The sequence below is a fragment of the Humulus lupulus genome, chromosome 7, assembly GCF_963169125.1.
Source record: "Humulus lupulus chromosome 7, drHumLupu1.1, whole genome shotgun sequence".
In the NCBI taxonomy this organism is placed as follows: domain Eukaryota; kingdom Viridiplantae; phylum Streptophyta; class Magnoliopsida; order Rosales; family Cannabaceae; genus Humulus; species Humulus lupulus.
In genome coordinates this window covers 101833641-101853716 of record NC_084799.1, presented here as the reverse complement: position 1 = coordinate 101853716, position 20076 = coordinate 101833641, and the positions used below count along the sequence as shown (strand labels likewise).

At 36.1% G+C, this 20076-nt stretch overlaps 1 protein-coding gene across 1 annotated transcript; it reads left to right on the top strand.

Moving 5' to 3' along the window:
- The first annotated feature begins 10597 nt into the window (after nt 1-10597).
- On the top strand, nt 10598-17001 carry LOC133792029 (uncharacterized). Its single transcript, XM_062229939.1, has 10 exons — nt 10598-10905; nt 11140-11346; nt 11461-11957; nt 12066-12222; nt 12441-12577; nt 12777-13040; nt 13160-15729; nt 15859-15973; nt 16074-16154; nt 16605-17001. The coding sequence occupies exons 1-10, from the start codon at nt 10728-10730 to the stop codon at nt 16671-16673; spliced, it is 4275 nt and encodes a 1424-aa protein (XP_062085923.1). The 5' UTR covers nt 10598-10727; the 3' UTR covers nt 16674-17001.
- The last annotated feature ends 3075 nt before the right edge of the window (nt 17002-20076 follow it).

The window sequence follows — 20076 nt, the reverse complement described above, 5'->3', positions numbered from 1 at the left end:
TCTATCACTTCTCCTATCACGCTCGGACTCTTCAAGAACTCCATTGGTACCACATTCAATGTCTCAGCCTCTTTTGTGGTAGCAAGCCGTGCCAAAGCATCAGCGTTAGAATTCTGTTCGCGGGGTATTTGTTCAACAAAGATGTACTCAAATTCAGACAGTTCTCTCTTTACCTTAGCTAGGTAGGCCGCCATCTTGGTACCTCGAGCTTGATACTCTCCCAATACCTGATTGACCACGAGCTGAGAATCACTATAGCATTGGATGGCTTTCACCTTGAGCTCCCTTGCCACTCTCAGCCCTGCTAGTAAGGCCTCATATTAGGCTTCGTTGTTGGATGCCTCAAATCCGAATCTCAGAGTTGTATGAAATTGATGTCCTTCTGGTGAGATTAAGATGATCCCAGCTCTCAATCCATTCTCATTGGATGATCCATCGATGAATTTTTCCATAACTCCTGCACCAGCTCCCTCAAGAGCTCCTCTTGAAATCCGATGCATTCAAACATTAAATCAGCAAGGGCCTAACTTTTGATTAAGGTCTGTGGCACGTACAATATCTCAAATGGACTAAGTTCGATGGCCTATTTTAAAAGACGTCTTGACGTTTCAGGTTTTTGCAAAACCTGCCTTAAAGGTTGGTCAGTCAAGACGTTGATTGAATGGGACTAGAAACATGGTCAGAGCTTTCTAGAGGCCAATATCAGACAGAATGCCAGTTTCTCTATCAGTGGGTATCATGACTCGGCTCTGAGAAGTCTCTTGCTTATATAATATACTGGTTTTTGAGCACGATCTTCTTCTCGAACTAACATGGCACTGACTACATTCTCAATCACGCCCAAATAAAGGAGTAGAGTTTCTCTAGACATAGGCTTAGATAATACCGGGGGCTCGGCTAAGTTCGTTTTTAGGTCGAGGAATGCCTGTTTGCACTCCTCGGTCCACTCAAAATTATTGTTTCCTCTGAGCAAGTTGTAAAATGGTAGACACTTGTCAGTGGATTTTGAAATGAATCGATTCAAAGCTGCGACCTTTCCAGTTAGGCTTTAAACTTCTTTACATGACCTGGGTGAGGGCATTTCTAAGAATGATATGATTTTCTTAGGGTTTGCCTCTATTCCCCTCGTGTTGACTATGAACCCCAAGAATTTTCCAGATGCCACTTTGAAAGTACATTTTCGGGGATTCAGCTTCATGTCATATCTCCTTAATATTTCAAAGCATTCTTCTAAATTGGACACATGGTTATTGGCAGTTTTTGACTTGACAAGCATGTCATTGACATACACCTCAATATTTCTCCCAATCTGGCTAGCAAACATTTTGTTGACCAAGCGTTGGTATGTGGCCTCGACATTCCTCAATCCAAATGGCATAACTTTATAACATTATACATTATGCTCAATCATGAAGCTAGTATGTTCCTAGTCCGCAGGATTCATCACAATCTGGTTATATCCAGAATACACATCCATGAAGGACATGAGCTCGTGACCTATCATGGCGTCTACCAATTGGTTAATCCTTGGCAGTGGGAAACAGTCCTTGGGACAAGCTTTATTTAGATCAAAGAAGTCGATACATGTTCTCAATTTCCCATTTGGCTTTAGAACCAACACAGGGTTGGAAACCGAGATCGGGTACTTTGCCTTTTGGATAAACCAACATTTTAATAACTGGGCTACTTCTTCCTCAAGGGCTTCAGCTCGAACCGTTCCCAAACGTCTTCGTTTTTGAGATTTTGCAAGCACATTCTTGTCCAAATTTAAGGTGTGCATTATTACATTCAGACTTATTCCCACCATATCTTCATACGACCAGGCGAAGACGTCCAAGTTTTTCTGTAAAAAATCGACCAGCTCCTTTTTCCTTTTTTCGTCAAGATTCTTTCCAATCTTTACAACTCTTGAAGCTTCTTTTGGGTCGATGTTTACTTCCTCGAGCTCTTCTATGGCTTTGAGCTCTAATCTGTCTTCGCCTACCCGTGGGTCAACGTCGTCGCGTTGGGCGACCTTACTATCCTCTTTTTACTGAGGTTCTTCTGTCCCGTGAGTAACTTCTACATCCTGGGACTCCTCACCTCCGTCATTTATGACCATCGCTTGCTACCCGGGTTGTGATTTTCCCTTCATAGAAATGTTATGGCATTCCTTGGCAGCGAGCTGATCACCTATGACGGTGCATATTCCCGCGGCTGAGGGGAATTTCATTGCTAGGTGGTGGATAGAGGTTATGGCTTCAAATGCCATTAGCGTAGGTCGACCCAAAATCGCATTGTATGCAGCTGGACAATCGACTACCACAAACTCGAGTAACTTGGAAATAGTTCGCGACTCTTCTCCCAATGTCACCACCAATCCGATCATCCTGATGGCTACCGACCCTTCACCAAAGAACCTGGACAGAGTCATCAATTTCGCCTTCAAATTAGTTATAGATAACCCCATTTTTTCCAGGGTGGACCTGAAAAGTAGATTCACAGAACTTCCGTTATCCACTAGTGTTCTTTGGACCCTTCGATTGGCGAGTTGAACGGTTATCACCAGCGGATCGATATGTGGGAATTGGACGTGGCTAGTATCCTCTTCTGTGAAAATGATTGGTTGCTTTTCCAATCGCTGTTGTTTCGATAACCATTGTTCCGGTATGAACTCCACCCCGTTATGGGACTTCAGTTCGTTAATGTACCTCTTCTGGGCCCTGCTGCTTGTGCCTGCCAAATGAGGTCCTCCTGAAATGGTGGTTATATCTCCCCCCACTATCAGAGGAGGTTCGACCTGATTTTTTTGAGCTCCGGTTTAGCCTACTGGTGCTTCAGGGACTGATTGAGGGTTTGGTCCAGCGGGTTGATTAGGGACCATCCGATTTTGGGCATACTGGGCCAACGGTCCGGCTCTAATGAGAGTTTTAATCTCATCCTTTAGGTGTCGACAGTCATCAGTGTTATAACCGATGTCATTATGGAATTAACAGAACTTTAAAGAATCTCTCTTTGCCCTCTGGTTCTTCAACGGTTTTGGCTTCTTCCATGGAAGGCAATTAGAATTTTCTAGGAATATGTGCTCCCTAGTGTCCATTAGGCCAGTATAAGTAGCGTAAACAGGTTTGAACATCTCCATAGACTTATTTTTCTTCATCCCACTCTGGTCGCCCTCGCCATTTCCCTTCCTTTTGTTATTCCCCCTTGGTTATTCTGGGTAACAGTTTGAGTCGTAGCTGCAACTTCTGTTACCGCTCCAACGGGCTGGACAGGGGTCTGGCTGGTTCCCACAACAGAAGCTCATGCCTCCTCTAAGTTAATCCATTCTTGAGCTCGAGCTAAGAATTCGTCCACACTCTTAACTCCTTTTCTTTAGAGTTCCTGCCACAAGTCGCCCTCGACGAGGATTCCTGTCCTTAGTGCCATTAGCTTAGAGTTGTCATCAACATCCCTAGCTCGTGTAATGACATTGGCAAATCTACTTAGATATGCCTTCAATGTCTCGCCAAGTTGCCGCTTTACGTTGGCCAATGAATCAGTATCAACCCGAGCTGCATGTGAAGCTCAGAATGCTTTTTTGAAATCAGAAAAAAAACTTCTTCCATAAGCTTATAGAATGCCTCGTGTATTGCTTAAACCACTGCCTAATTGGCCCGACCAGAGTTGCAGGGAATAAAATACACCTTAGATCGAGCCCGACATTGTGAGCCATCATCATGGTGTTAAACATTCCGAGGTGATCTAATGGATCTCCATCTCCATCAAATTTTGACAGGTGTGGCATTTTAAAGCCTACCGGATATGTGGTCATCGCAATATTTGGAGCGAAAGGTTCGAGCTCCTCATCTGAGTCATAATCGTCTTTTTATTTTCCAGATAAAAGCCTCTTCATTTGCTCTTCCATCAAAGCTACTCTTTTGAGGGTTTAGTCCCTAGTCCCTAGGTTACCTAGGGGAAGTTCAACAGCTCCCATCCTATTGTATGTGTTTGATGGGTTATTGTCCCTCCAAGCTCAAGCTTGGTTTTGTGGGGCATTCTCGTTATCGCATACTATGAACAGACCTCCTTCTTGTCGAGTATAGCTAATATCTTCATTCCGAGCTAGATTCCTTCTCTGCGAATTCAGACGATCGCGCAAATTGGGTTGCGGATCGTACCGAGGGCTCTGTGCTGAACTCAACTGATTCCTTAGGTCACCCTCGGACCTACCGCTACGACAAATTTCGGTCCAGAAACTCTCGTTTGTGAAGCTTACAGCTCGCGGCTGGGGTCGAGGATTTGGATTTTCGACACGTGTTCGTGGGACGTAAGTATTGGCAGATGGGGGAGGATTTCTCCTACTGTCTCCATAAGCTAGAATGTCCCGTTGAGGACGAGGTGGTGTCAGATGTATTAGAGGTGACGGGGGATGCCTTATTGGTGAGGCTATCCTCGTTCCATCAGGGCGGACTAAATTAGTCAGCCTCTGTTCTACTCCAATGTCTTTAGTTCTCTGTGCTTGGTGATCCGATCACGGCGTAGGGGGGTTTGTTGGAGCATTTTGTCTTCGTGAGCCTGTCCCAACGCCCCCTCGTGGATTTTCATGAGCACTCCTGGGGGCCGGTGAAGAAGGCACTAAACTTGGGGTTACAGTCCTAACCGACTAACTGACATGTTGACGACCCCTATGGTGATTGTTGGGTCGAGCATTCTGGCGATCTCGCCCCATAGGTATAGAACTTGGAGTGGCGATTCTGAATGATTGACTCAGTTTGGATCGGTTATTCCTGTGGGACTTATGAGACCCACTCTGCCTCTTTCTGACATTAACGTCAGTTTCAAAAGGGGGTAACCGAGCCAAAACCTCATCAATCTGCCTGTTTGCCTTAGCGAGATGGCTTCTCAATTGCATGTTTTCCAACTCGACAACAGTTAGGTAGTCTGGATTTGGATTCGGCGGCAATGATGTCGAACTCCTAGTGTCGCCTTGTCCCGCCAGTTGTTTTCCCGGATGTTGCTGAATCTCAAGGCCATGTTCGTTCGAAACAACGGTATGATGGGCCTCCTGCCCACCGGGCTGTTCTATCTCATTATCATGCATTGAGCGAGTGAGCACCATGATGAGAATCGACTGGGATTTTGATGAAGCACTAATTTGCTCTTAATGAAAGCACCAATCTGTTGATGCAGTTTTTCGCCAATAATATATTAAGAAATAATAAAGGCAGATTAGTGCTTAATGGTAAACCGTAATGAAAAATAACCAGAATTCACTCAAGAACACATAACTTTTACGTGGTTCAGTGGTTAAAATCCACCTAGTCCATGAGTCAATATTATTGCTGTTTTTCTCTCTATTTTGGCGGAGTTTTGGTATTACAAAATAATCGTCCCTCCTTCATATCCAATATTCCCAATATTTATAGAAGAATTTCATGGATAGGTTTGGGTAACCGCGTGAGTCAATCAAGCATTTACATAATGTCTATATTCAATACAAATAATTCCCATTTAAATTGGGATATGATTTGATCACAAAGTAAATATGTCATGCTATCTTGGATAATAAATATGACAGCCTGGCCATGAACAAGCGTATAAACAAATCCTGAATCTTTGTGTTTTGACAGCTATCTGATCCCGAGCTAGTGCTTTGATGACTTATCTTATTCATAGCTCGTGGTAAAGTCAGGACGCTCAATACCAGGTCTGACCATTACGAACCTCGAGTTGTCCGTATAGATAATAATTAGATATTCTACTTGATTACTTTTCCACGTATTTATCTGCCAGCTGTACCCGAGCTGAGTGAATGAACTTGTGCTAAGATTAGGAAACAACAGGTGGTATAATGATGGAATTATGCATGTTGATTGTTGTTTTTCTTTGTATTGAATTAATAGTACTTATGAAATTGGGATATGTTATATAAACAGGGGAAACTCTACCCAATTTTTTAGGATTTCTTAATCGAACATGTTTTTAAATATGTAGTATTTATTCATAGAGTTGTAATTTAAACTTTTTAGGTTTGGCGGTAGGTTTTGAATAGGATATCGAGAATTTTTCTGTTGTGTTGATAACCATAAGTCCCGAATTTGAAGTAACTTTATCATGTCTCTTGATTAGATAATGTTACTTTGAACAACAGGTTTGGGTGGTCCTATTTATAGGGAAAATTCTGCTAAATTTTTTAAAAATATTTAATACATAAGAAATTTCAATATTTCAAATAATTACTTAGGTGAACTTCACATGTTTAGTTGTATGAACACTTTAGATGTTTATGTGTTATTTAACTTTTATTTCTGTATGATTGTGTATGTATATATGTACAATAAGTCTATATAGTTTGTGAATTTATTTTATTTTAAGTTTATTGGAATGTTCAAATATATTTATTAATATTAAAATAATTGAAAATTAGAATTAAAAAAAAAATAATAAAAATATTTTATAAAAACTAACATAATAATAAAAATAAAATAAAAATATTTTTTTAGGAAAAAATTCCTTTAACTTCGATTTTTAAATACTTTTAACTTCGCTCGAATTAACTTCGGTTAATATCTCTGCGAGATCGAAAGAATAACAAGCGAAAAAACCGAAGTTAGAGCCTATTTTTGTAGTTGTGGTTATATATACGAAAAGACTCAAGGACGGTTGATAGGCTTCAAGAGGTAAATATTTATGTTCTTGAATATTTGTATACAAGTGCATATGATATATATATATATATAAGTATGTGTATAGTTATATATATGTTACATGATTAATGATATTACATATTAATGGCTTCTATCTGGATATTTTCTTGAACATATAAACTGTTTATATGAGAGATAGAATTTTTTTTGTGTTTATAAACTGGGCCCACCACGCCAATTCGCTGCGCACTCTGATTGTTTTTTCAATAGTGACATGCAGATAAACATCCTGAACAAAACAAGTGCTACCAAATATCCTAGGGTCAACAAGAAACAACGATTTATTGGAAAAAAGAACTTTGTAAGGGATCTCACCATTAAGAGCAGAGGATGGCATGCAGTTAATGAGAAACACATGTCGTAGAAACTACATCAACCCAAAAAGGTTTAGGAACATTCATTTGGAATAGAAGGGCTCGTGCATTTTCAAGAAGGTGTCTATTTTTACGTTCAACCACACCATTTTGGGATGGAGTATCAGCACAAGAGGTTTCATGAAGCATACCATTTTTTTCCGTATAAGATTGAAATAAAGTGAAAGTATATTCTTTTGCATTATCACTTCGCAAAGTAAAGACAGAAGCATTAAATTATGTTCTAATCTCAGCATAAAACGCACAAAACAGATAAAATAACTTAGAATAACTTTTCATTAAATATAATCAAGTTACACGAGAATAATCATCCACAAAAGTAACAAATAAATTAGGTTTCGAAATTAGGTTTTTTTTTATTATTTTATTTTGCATAAACACAACCTAGGGTTTAGTATATTTTAGGGTTCCATTTCAGAAACACTAATTGGAGTCTTCTTTTGTTTTATAGTTCCCCGAAGTTTGGTTGCAAGAATCCACCCACGTGAGCCCCATGTGTCGCTTGACCGATCTGTGCTGATTCTCACGCATCGGCACGTGAGCACGCGTGAACTGTCCTTCACCGATCATTTTTCTCTCGGTTGTCCTCCTCTGTGACCCTAGTTATTCTGTGCTTCGTTTGTATCCACCTTGCTCTTTGTCGTAGTTTGTTATTGGTCATTTGTTGTGATTCTACCTTAGTATTGTTTGTGTTCACTGCCTTGTCTCTTCCATTCAGCATTATGGCTTAAAATAAGTCTTCTATTGTGACGGATGTGGTGCAAGTTATGTCTAAAATCACGGACCATAAGCTCAATGGTTCAAACTATTTGGATTGGAGTAAAATTGTTCGCCTCTATCTATGGAGTATTGACAAAGATGATCATTTGACTGATGATCCTCCTAAAGATGTTTCACAAGAGAAAGATGCTATGAAGCAAACTTGTCTTGGAGAGGATGCTCGCTTTTTCCTTCAGATTCGAAACTCTATTGATAGTGAGGTAATTGGTTTGATCAATCATTGTGAATTTGTTAAAGAATTGATGGATTATATGGATTTTTTGTACTTTGGAATAAGGAATCTCTCCCGCATGTTTGAGGTTTGCAAGGCTTTTTATTGTGCGAAAAAACAAGATCAGTCCCTTATATCCTATTTTATGGCAATCGAGAAGATGTATGGGGAACTAAATATGTTGCTGCCCTTTAGCCCTGGTGTGATGGTTCAACAATGCAAACGGGAGCAGATGGCTATCATGAGTTTCCTACCTGGCCTCTCCCTTGACTTTGAGTCTGGTAAGTCACAAGTTCCCTCTAGTTTGGAGGTATCATCTTTACAAGATGTTTTAGTCATGTTCTTTGCATAGAAAGTACTTCATCCGTTCCACTTAGTGGTACTTTGGTAAGTCGCACTAATAATTACACGCCTGAGAGGTTAACTACTCATAGTGGTAACAAAGACGGTGGCACACAAGGACTTGACACTCGCATGCCAAATTTTGGAGGCATTATTATTTGCAAACTACTATAAAAAGCTAGGTCACACTCAGTTTGATTGTAGGAAGTTCCAATTTAAAAATCAGCAAAAACACTCAGCTAATGTTGTGTTTACTAATGATGCATTTGACAAATCGATCCTTGTCTTTGCTGATGAATTTGCCAAGTTCTCACAGTATCAAGAATCACTTAACTCTTTATCCTCATCTGTCACTGCCATTGCTGATTCACGTAAACCCAACACATGTCTACTTTCCTCATCTAGAATGGGTCATTGATTCTGGTGCCACAGATCACATGACAGGTAATTCTAGTCTCTTTTTTACTTTTAAGTCTAATGTTTCTACTCCTACCATTAGTTTAGCTGATGGGTCTCCATCTTGTGTCTGTGGGTCTGGCACTGTCAATCCTACCCCTTTGCCTCCTCTAACCTCTATCTTACATTTGCCTAGTTTATCCTTTAATTTTTTTTTTCTGTCAGTCAACTCACTCGTAATTTTAATTGTTGCATCTCATTTTTCCTTGGTCATTGTTTATTTCAAGATCTTATGACGAAGGAGATTATTGGTAGACATGAGTCTGGAGGTCTCTACATTCTTGACACACCGCTCCCACACTCTATTGCTTGCTCTAGTGTCACTTCTCCTTTCGAGGCTCATTGTAGGTTGGGTCATCCATCTCTACCTTTGCTCAAGAAGATTTGTCCGCAATATAGTAAGGTTGTCTTCATTAGATTGTGAGTCATGTCAGTTTGCTAAACATCATTGTCTTAGTTCGAGTCCTAGAGTCAATAAACGTGCTAATGTTCCTTATGAATTAGTTCATTATGATGTTTGGGGTCCTTGTCCTATTTTGTCCAAACCTGACTCTAATACCATGTTATCTAAGATGAAAATAATAATTCTTTCACTTGATTTTTATTGAAAAGAGAGGTATATTTATATACAAAAATAAGTATCTATCTTAGGAAACAATACACAATTAGGAAACTAGAATTAAGTTAATTGACAACGGTATAATATAACTGAAATACTTCAAATAGAAGATGATCCCAAAACTTTCAAAGAAGCTATGTGCTCAAAGGATTCCGGTTTTTGGAAAGAGACAATTAATGATGAAATATATTCAATTATGTCTAGCTACACTTAGCAATATCCAATACTATGTCTATGGGATGCAAAAATAATATTATAATGTATAATAAATTCTATATTAATGTGGTTTGTTAATATAAAATTACTAAAATATTTTTTTAAATATCTAATAAATATAAAATTACAAAATATTTTTATAAAAAAATAAATAAAATTTAAAATTAAAATATTGTTTATGTTATTATCATATTAATTTATCTTAAATATTTTAATTTGAATTAACATATAATGAATAAGTAAATATAGGTAAATAAAAAAACACAATTATTGTAAACTTTTCACAAAAAGAAGCTTTTGTATAAAGCTAAAACCTAGTAAGGTTGTGCCAGCTTTAGCCGTACCTTCCTTATAAATTCTTCAATAAACTGCTTTTTGAATGTTTACCAAATACCTTTATTGCACAACTTTTCTCGAAAAAAAACTTTTAACTTTTCTAAAAACTATACCAAACTCACCCTAAGTATAAGTAAATATACCATTACGTCTATAATATATGATGCTAGCTAGACATTTTATATAAAGAATAATTGTGGCTCAACTCTCTAATCTCTATATAGTTTCATTTATTGGAGTTAATTACCTATATAAAAATTTTGACAATAAAATTATGTAAGTTTAAAATCAGTACTTGAGTCATTAGTCTAAAGAGTAACGCTATGTGCACCTAAAATATACACTCAAATATTATATAAAGTGACGTGTCATTATTTTTTAAAATAATGATACCTGTTTTTATAAATGTGATTGGCTATACTAAACTATCACATCGTATATAATATTTAAGTGTATATTTCAAATAAATATTATTACTCAAGTCGAAAACAGAAGAACTTGGGTACAGTTACAGTACAGTGACACGGCAAGCAAAGCACGTGACCAATTCTTGTCTTTGTCTAATTCAATTTTGAGAATCAGTCGGATCAGACTCCGTCGTTCATATTCCCGCTTTCTACTCTTTTTGAAATTTATGACTAACAACACTCTTCTAAACTTCCGTTCCTTTTTTTAGATCCTTCTCTAGAACAAAAAACACTTTACAGTTTACATGAAAGATAGCAATGGAGTCAGATCTCTCGCTTCTCGAAATCGCAGTCGAAGACGATTCGCTTCTGCAACAGATCCCCATTCACGACATTTCGAGTTTTAACAGCAATGGAATCGACACAACTGATCATACCAGTCCCTATTTCATGTGCTCTCCTCTCCAAGTCCCCAGATCCAACCCTATTGCCACTGGTTAGGGTCTTTAATATTGTACCTTTTCCTAGTTTTTTTCTTTCTTGAAATGTCGTTCTTCAAAAGCTTTCGTAAATTTTCGTTGGTATTATTTGGCTGCAATTGCTTAAATTTGTGTGTATATACATGTATACATATATAATAATACATTATCTATAATGCAGATAGGTGTTTAATCTTTTGGGGAACACTGAAGTTGTACTTCTGATAATCCATTTGATTGTTCTATGACAGAAGGCAGTAGGGCAAATGATGCTGTAGAAGATATGAGTCGTTCATTCCATAGGGATAGTACTATAAATAAAGAGAACTTTAACCAGAACAAAGAAGAAGGAATGAAACTTAGTCTTGAACCACAACAAATGAAAAGGAAGAAAAAAGGAGGTGTATACAATTTGCGCAAGAGCTTAGCATGGGACCGTGCTTTCTTTACTGAAGAAGGTATTTTCTTTAAAAAAGAAGGATGGTTTACCTTATCGTTCAGATTTGTTCAATTTTTATTTTGGAGACAAAGTTATTAGTTTTAAGCAGTTATTTATCTGTTTATGTTGTAAGGTGTTCTTGATCCCGTGGAGTTATCTATGATTAGTGGAAATGTCAGAAAATTTAGTGGGGAAACTTTGTTAACAATCCGGGAAGAAGACACAAGCTGCGCTGGTGCTTCATTGAACCAGAGAGCACTTGAAGAAAATTTATTTACGGAATTGCCTGCCACTACTTCAGGAAAACATAGGAAAAGTAGTGGTAGTAGCTTCTTCCCAAAGAATGATTCACCAGTTAGAAAAAAGGCTGCTCCTACGTCGTCGGTTAGTTTCAGCATTGAAATTCCGATTTCCCTGGATATTGAAGTGTATTTTATTTTCTTTTGCAAAGCTGTAAGGTGCTACAATTTGGCATATTTCAATTTGGAAAAAGGTGGTGGTTTTAACTTCTCATGTCATGATTTTCAGGCTAAACGGAACGTGCTTTCAGCCCATGATGTCAATAGAAGTGCCTCAAAGCGAAGTGATTGTCCTCGACCTGTGGCTTCATCTTCATATCCTTTTCAATATGTTTCATAGTTTCGAGTTTTGCTTGTTTTAAAATTTCGTGGTGGGGTTGTCTTAATTTTAATCTGAATTTTGTATAACATTTGACCTTGACTTATTTATACTCTGAAGAGGCCTGCAAATTTGATCACAATGAAAACATCAGCAAAGGATTCAAAAGTTTCTAGATTACCAGTTCCAAAGCCAAATCATTGTGCGTCCATTAAGATATCCAAGAGTTCTACACTAGGTGCAAGTGAATCAAAACGGAATCAGATAACTCGGCCAGGTACTTCTATTATGATATATTTGAAATTATTGAATAAAAATATGGGTTTTTTTATATTTTATGCTCCAACTGTTGCTTCTAGTCCCTCATTTTGAATGTGGATTATTATGTTCAATATAGCCAGATTTATAACCTAATGTTTATTATATTGAGATTTATAACCTAATATGTTAATTCCTTTTACTTTCTTGTCCTCTCAAATTTGGAATTTCATACAGCAGTCAATATTCAGAAAAATTCTGGACTTAAGGGCTCCTCAAGCAATATTAGGAATGCATTAAACAATTCAAAAGCCGGTCCCACAGGAAATTCATTAACTACTAAGACCTCTCTTGGACAAGCTAAAAGAAATGTGGTGAGGATTTTTTCAATTTATTTTGATTTACTTAGATATATTTTCAATAAGCTAAGTGCTAAGTGGCTAGAACTTAGATCTTACTTAGAAGTTACTTCACCATTTGAAGGATGCCACTTCTTTTATGGGTTCATTTTGTAGAATTCCTTAAATTGACTAGTGTATGGTTCTTTTATTGCCAATCAATTTTCTTGGGCAGGCTAGCTCAGTAAAGTGTTCTACCAATTTACAATATCCATTGAAAACTGAAGTGAACAATGACTTAGATGTGATCTTCGATACTTCACTTCTTCATGCTGATCTTGGATCAAATAGTCATGATGGAGGATCCAGCAGAACTGCAATCCCTCTCCCCAAAAATGCTAACCGTACTGGTGTTAACGTGCAACCTACTCAAGTCCAAACAGCAGCAAAACCATCAGGTTTGCGGATGCCTTCTCCATCTCTTGGATTCTTTGGTCAGGTATGGTGACTTGAATTTAATTCTATAAAATTTAGCACTAGATATATCAAACGATAATTTTTATTTTATTTTTTTATGAGTATGTCATAATCTTTTTCTGTCTCTTTTTTTGGTAGCAGTCAAAACTTCCCCCTATGCAGAGTCCACTAAAGATGACTTCTCCACCATGCAATCTTCCTGAGTCTAACATTTCTAATTTGAGGAAATTTGGTGCTCCACCAAATCCAGTTTTTGAACTAAGGCCTCCACTTGCTCCTAGAAGTTTACCTGAAAAAATTAGGGATGGTTCACTCGCAGGAAATGTTAAAGCCTCATGCTCAAGCTTTGGATGCTCAGTTTTAACTGCTGTTAATCCCACTTTATGTGGAGTAGTGGAATCAAACTCACAAGTTGCTAATAGGCAGATGGAAAAAATGGTACAATGCAATGATACTAGTTATAAAGCTATAAAAACTCTGAAACAGTTGCATGTTTTTGTTGGTGTTGACGAACATTGTCCTGGACAAGCAGGGCCACCTACCACTGCAATAAAGTTTTCAATAGAAGATGTAAAATTGCAGACGAATGATGGCAATCTTTTACTGAAAGAAGCCTCTCAGTTGGATAAGGATAACATTGACACAAAGGTAGTTGACAATAGCCAAAAGAATAAAATAAGTAGTGAACTGGAAATTCCACAGCTTAAGACCCATTCTAGCTCTGCAGTTGAAGTTACTGGTCTCTCTCATGAAAATGATATTTCTGACCACCAGCTTGGAGAAGAGAGACCCTTTGATCCATCACATAAGGATCATGGCGTTGCCTTGCAAGTCAACCCTGTGTGCAAAGCTAATGAACCAGTTGGGGAACAAGCTGAAGCGATGCATTCTTTTAACTGCAAAAGTGGCCCATTTTCCAGCGACAACCAGATGCTAGAAGACAACGCAGCAGATATTAGTTCACAAGTTGAGGACTATAATGTGGCTGAAATTGAAAATTCTCATGCTTTTTCTCATTTTAGGTCCATTGAGCTGGAAAAAGAGGACTATGATATCTCCTCAGAACTGAACTCCCAAAAGTGCGATATCAACGAACCATGTGGGATACAAACTAAAATGATGAATTCCTTAAACTGTATAGCTACTCCAATTCTTAGTGATGCCCAGATGCTGCAGGACAATGCTGCAGATATCATTTTAATGGTCCAAGGCTATAATACAGCTGAAATTGAAAATTCCCCTACTTTTTCTCGCATTAGATCTGTTGAGCAGGAACAAGAGGTTCATGGTGTCTCCTCAAAGCTCAATTGTAATAAACGTAACGTCGATGAACCATTTGCAGAAGAAGCTGAAACTTATTCAATTTCCAGTGATAGCCAGATGCCGTGGGACAATGCTGCAGATATTAGTTCAGAGGTCCAAGACTATAATACAGCTGAAATTGAGAATTTTCTTCATCTTAGGTTCATAGAGCATGAAAATGAGGCTTCGACTGCCATCGATGAACTGAGAAAGCAATTAAATGTCGAAGATAGAGGAATGCAATCTGGCAACAGAACAGATAGAAACAGCAACGGCAATATCAGCATTTCTGCAAATAATGATCACAAGATGGTTATTGACGATGTAATTGAAAAACCAGATTTTTTAGAGTTTCCAAAGTCTCCCCTTACCAGAGAGGACACTTTGCAGGATGAATTTATATTGCAGGTAGATGGTTCCTTATTAGGTGATAAAAGCATTTTTCCTGATGAGTTAAAGCAGGAAAATGCTCTCCAGTCTGATGAAATAGAAGTTACCGATGTTTGTCAAACTGAGTTGAGAAGTTCTAGAACTTCGTCAATGCCAGATTTTATGCTACACTGTGAATCTAATGCAGCTCCATCTGTGCAGTGCCACCTTTTGGAGGATAGTTCATCAGTTTCTGTGGGAGACAGCAAACCAGTGGCTGCTAATTGTAATCTGAATACCCATGCTCAGCTTGAGGTTGGGTTCCATGATCAATCTACTTCTGTAGAATTGGGTAATATGGATGAAGATAACCTAGCAGGTGCAGTGGATGCTGAAGATGTCAATGTCACTTGTCAAAAAGTTGGAAACTTCGGTGACAGTGAACAAGAAAACCTTAATGTTACATGTGAACCAAGTTTTGTGGTGCAAGTTGAAAGTGATTATTCGATGAAAAATAAAATTGAGCATGTTGATGTAGAAGTTAAAAAATTCAATCTATCTGTTGAAAGTTCTCACCGTAATTTTGATTCACAGCCTGGAGATGAGCTTTGTCCTTGTGATGAGAATTCTTCAATAGCTCAAATGTACATGTTGGAAAGTAAAAATGATGACAACGATCAGGGTGACCAAGTTAAACAGATCACACCTTGTTGCCTCTGTGAAACCAAAGTAATATGTAATGATAAAAAAGAGAGTCTAGAGGCTCCTAGCTTGTCATTTGACAATAGCCACTCTCTGGAAGAGCCTCAGATAATGGAGGATGTTTTCAATCCCATAGTCAGCGTTCATGATGGAAGTGGATCAAGAAGTCCTGGTCTATCTTTGCATAAAGACATGAATAAAACGTTTAAGGAATCTGAGGGAGGTTATCACATAATCAAGGAACAAGATGGTAACTTCGAGCTTCAAAATCCAGTTAATCAAAGTGAAGAAGTTTCCTCAACTAGTTTTCCAGAAGATGAGGGTGTCACAGGAGAACAGTACGTATCTTTAGTGCTCATTTTGTTTGTTTTTCTGTTTCTTCTTTCCTTTTATCAACTTATTCCATGTCATTTACAGAGTTTTCCTTACTGTGAAAATTCTGAGAAGCATCAATGTTATGTCTGTAGTTGCAGCGAAGAATCTGGCATTGATAAAAAGCAGGATGTTCTTGTTATAAAACCTCCCCTGAATGCGACTCCATTTTCAGATGAATGGTTAGCGGCATTTGAAGCTGCTGGAGAGGTAAGATGTGTTTGGGTTTTTTCTTTTTTTCTTAAATTATTTTACATTAAAATACTTGTTTAAGTTGGAAATTATTGATCGTATTCAAATTTCTCTGCAGGAAATTTTAACCATGAAAAGTGGTGCTGTACAAAATTCACCAGAAGAAAAGTCTCAACGCGAACCAGGTCCATGGTCTCCGGTATGATTCTACTTGCTGGATAGTCATTTAATTTACTCGGTGATATCATTTTGAGGAAATACTTTTAACTCGGACAATTGCTATAGTTAATAATTATTCTTCTAAACCTTAAATTAGCTTTTTATTAGGTTTATATTGTGACAACATTATAGTCTTAAAATCGCCTTCCTCGGAGGTTCATCTCAATCTGGTATTTGGCTGATCCTTTAAGAAAAAAAATCTCACCCCATGTAAAGATCCTCTCTATTATGGATAGGAATAACTAATATGACAAGATCGTATGAGTATGCCACAGGTGAAAGTTATCATATTATGGTGATATTTGAGCGTGAGCAACTTGATAACTATAGTTGATATTTAACATCTGTGAACGTGCCAGTAATTAAAAAAATTAGCTATTGAGTTTTTATTTTGGCTACTTATTTATTATTATATATTTTTATTCAACAGGTGAAACGGAAACAGAATCAAGCAATTGGGCCGTACGATTGTACAAAATATACCAACACGAATTCTTAACTCGACCAAGATTCTTCTGATTATTTTTTTCGCTAACCTTGATTTTTTTTGACCTTAGGTTAGCCTGAGCTTCTTGGATATTTTTGGATCTTATGAATACGATCCTAACTAATTTGGGGGCAAATACAAATTATATAATTTCCCAGGCAAGGCTACAAGTCTTCTTCAACTCTTTTTTGCGTACAGTAGGAATTTTAGTGTAAACGTAGTGTTGTTTTTATAGACTGACTGTTACCCTTATAATTTATTTATATCGTTCTCATTTGCCAGGGTTTCGTTGTCTGAATAGTAAATACTGGTTTTGCAATAAGTTTTTTAAATTGGCTTCTGTCTGGATACTGGCACTCATTTTCCAGTAATCAATTTTCAATTTTCAATTTTCTACAATATATTTTGACCAATTAGTTTGTCCCTCTGAGTCGAGATTTCCATGGGTGAGTTATTTCGCTTATCTCAAAGAAGTGAGCTTGCACGGTTGAGAATGCTGTTTCTTTTTTTTTTGGAAATGTGCAATCTGCTCTGCACAAAGTAGGAAGGAGGGAGAATAGGATAGGAAAAGAGATTAGTAATGATGAAAATTATGATGGACGGGAGAGGATGGTTATTCTTTTTATGTTGTTTGATATTAAAAGTAAAGTTAGAAGGATGGTGAGAAAAATAATTATTAAAATTACTTATTTATATTTTTAATATAAATATTTATTATTTTTTAAAATAATATACATGTCGTTTATATAATATTTAAGCTCTGGAGGGAGTATGTCTCCCGTCATCTCTCCTCCCCCTTTTTCTTTTCCTCTTGTCAAACAAAATGATTCAATCTCATTCTTCTACTCTCCCTCCAACCTTCTTCATCTACTCATCTCTTCTCCTTACCAAACATAGTCTAAGCCTTAACGACTCTTCAGTTGTGGTCAACAATTAAAAACTTTCGAAAACTTTGTATCGTTAAATGTGGATGTTTCATTGATATAGTAATTGTTGTATTTACTGATCAATTATCAGTTGTAACAGTCATGTAACGGTTATGTGAATGCAGTAACGATGATATGGTATCAGAAATAGGCGTATTCTTTCTGACGTTGACCTTCAAGTCCATAAGTAGGTAAACACAAACCTGAGAAAAAACTAATCACATTCTAGACTCTCCCATAAACATAGGTTCAATTGGCTAAACCACTTACAAATTCTTTTTTTCTTTTAGTATTCGCTACTTTGTTTGAGTGCTCACTGTTTTGTATGTTAACGAGATACCTCCAACCTCCAACATTATTTATTAATTTTTCAAGGTTTTACATGGCTGTTACTCCAGCACCACCGAATTCTCGGCAAGGGCAAATTGCAATACTTAATAAAAATAGATACCGTAACTGAAAAATAAAACTTTTTTCGCTCTTCCTAACCTAATTGCTTTTGAATTGATTTGGTAAAATAACTAGCTAAGCTAGATTAATTTTTTGGTCTCAAATTGTATTAAAAATGGACGCCGAAATAGAATATTAAAATTATAAACCGGTTATGGAATATCCTCTATGAATAGCTAAAATAGACACAACATTATTTAAGTTTCTGTGTGATATCATTGTTTGATTTGGTTCTGATTGTCCCTTATCCTTCCAACTATATATTTCTATTACTAACTATTCGATCATCATGAACTGTTAAATCCCAAACCTTTCGTAGCTGGAATTATATATGTGATGAGCTTGCTCGTTCAGTTCAAACAAACCCCTATTCTTGACATATTAAAATCATATATAATAACATTCAGTTATGGATTATTCTTATCACCATTATATATACAAAACAATAATCTTGTATTATTGGTTCAAAGAAAATATATATAGCCGATCAATCAGTCTTTCTGATTGCATCAATAAGAATAATATGGGAGTTGATGGTGTGTCCAAGTCCAATAATGTTATGATGGTTGGGGTTATGGTGAGCCTATTAGTATGTGTCCAAATCATTGGATGTTCAAATGCAAGAAGCTTGGAATTTTGCAACAACGAAGGGAAGCATCTGGCAGATTGCATGGGAAAACCGATTAATAACCCAACCTTCAACGGAGAGTTCTACGGTTTGCAGGACAAGCTTAATCTGGACAGAGCAATCCCTGTGCCTAAGGTGGTCCTGGGGAATAAGGCCTAGAATTCAGAATTGATCCATGCATGGAATGAAATATTATTATTTGGTGTGACAATATATGTTTGAAGACAATATTATTGCTATATGTGTCAACATTAATTTACTGTGTTTTGATTTTTGTTATCTTTTCCATGTAATTAATCTATAAAATGTATTGGTTCGTAGTACTCATCCTAATCCTAAATTTTAATATGTAACTGCTTCATCGAATAATATATATAAGATATTTTAGTTCATGCAAATATTAAACAACCAAAAGTTGCCCCGTTTCTTCCAAATGTTCTTTCTAACCAAATATTTTTCCAGGCGAGCTTAGAATTTAAAGTCTTATTTAAAAAAATAAAATAATTATTGGAGTTGTTAAAAAACGAACGAACAGTTCGATAACTATTTTTATTAATTACCTTTTTAAATGTTTATATATATATAATATATACTAGATACAAGTAAAGTATAAATGCATGTTTTCTTATTTTATTTATAGAATTTATTAATTATTTTTATTAAATTTATTAATGTCATATAAATTTTAAATAAATATTATGTTTTAATTAAATAATTTATTTATTTTTACTTAAGTTTATGTTTGTTTTATTTTTTTAATTTGAGAGTGACAATAATATATTATATATTATATGTTTAATGTAATATTAAATATTATATGTGAATTTTAAATTTAAGTTTCTTGCTAGTTTTTTAAAAATAAAAAATATTTTGTTGCTAATTGACAGTATATTATATTATATGTTTAATATGATGTTATTCTAATAAGTGAGTTTAAGTTTAATTAAATTTTATTTAAATTATAAAACATATGCTTTTATTATTTTTAAATAATTATTATTGTAAAATATCTAAAAAAATATCATATTTTAATTTGTTTAATTTTTTATTATTTTTAAATAATTATCTTTGTAAAATATCTCAAAAATATCCTATTTAATTTTTTTTTAATTATTTATTTTATTTAAGTTTAAGTAATGTTTACAAACTACCGTTAAATATAAGAATATTCTGTTAAATATAAAAATATTCCGTTAAAGTTAACATTAAAAAAATAAAAACCCGTTAAAACAAAAAATTTATGTTATTTGCACACTTTTTGTATAGAAGAGATATATAAATATATATATATATATATATATATTCTTAAACACTTTTCTGAAATCTTTTCTTCTTCACTCCACCATGGCATTCTTTTTTTCTTTGGCATCAATGGTTTCCAGATTTCACTCCATGCGTTCTTCAAGTTCAT

Excerpts from the sequence above, each read along its gene's own strand:
- LOC133792029 (XM_062229939.1), top strand. The coding sequence starts at position 10,728 with ATGGAGTCAGATCTCTCGCTTCTCGAAATCGCAGTCGAAGACGATTCG. Across the intron at positions 12,223-12,440 it reads GAATCAGATAACTCGGCCAG|CAGTCAATATTCAGAAAAAT; the intron begins GTACTTCTATTA and ends AATTTCATACAG. Across the intron at positions 15,974-16,073 it reads CATTTGAAGCTGCTGGAGAG|GAAATTTTAACCATGAAAAG; the intron begins GTAAGATGTGTT and ends ATTTCTCTGCAG.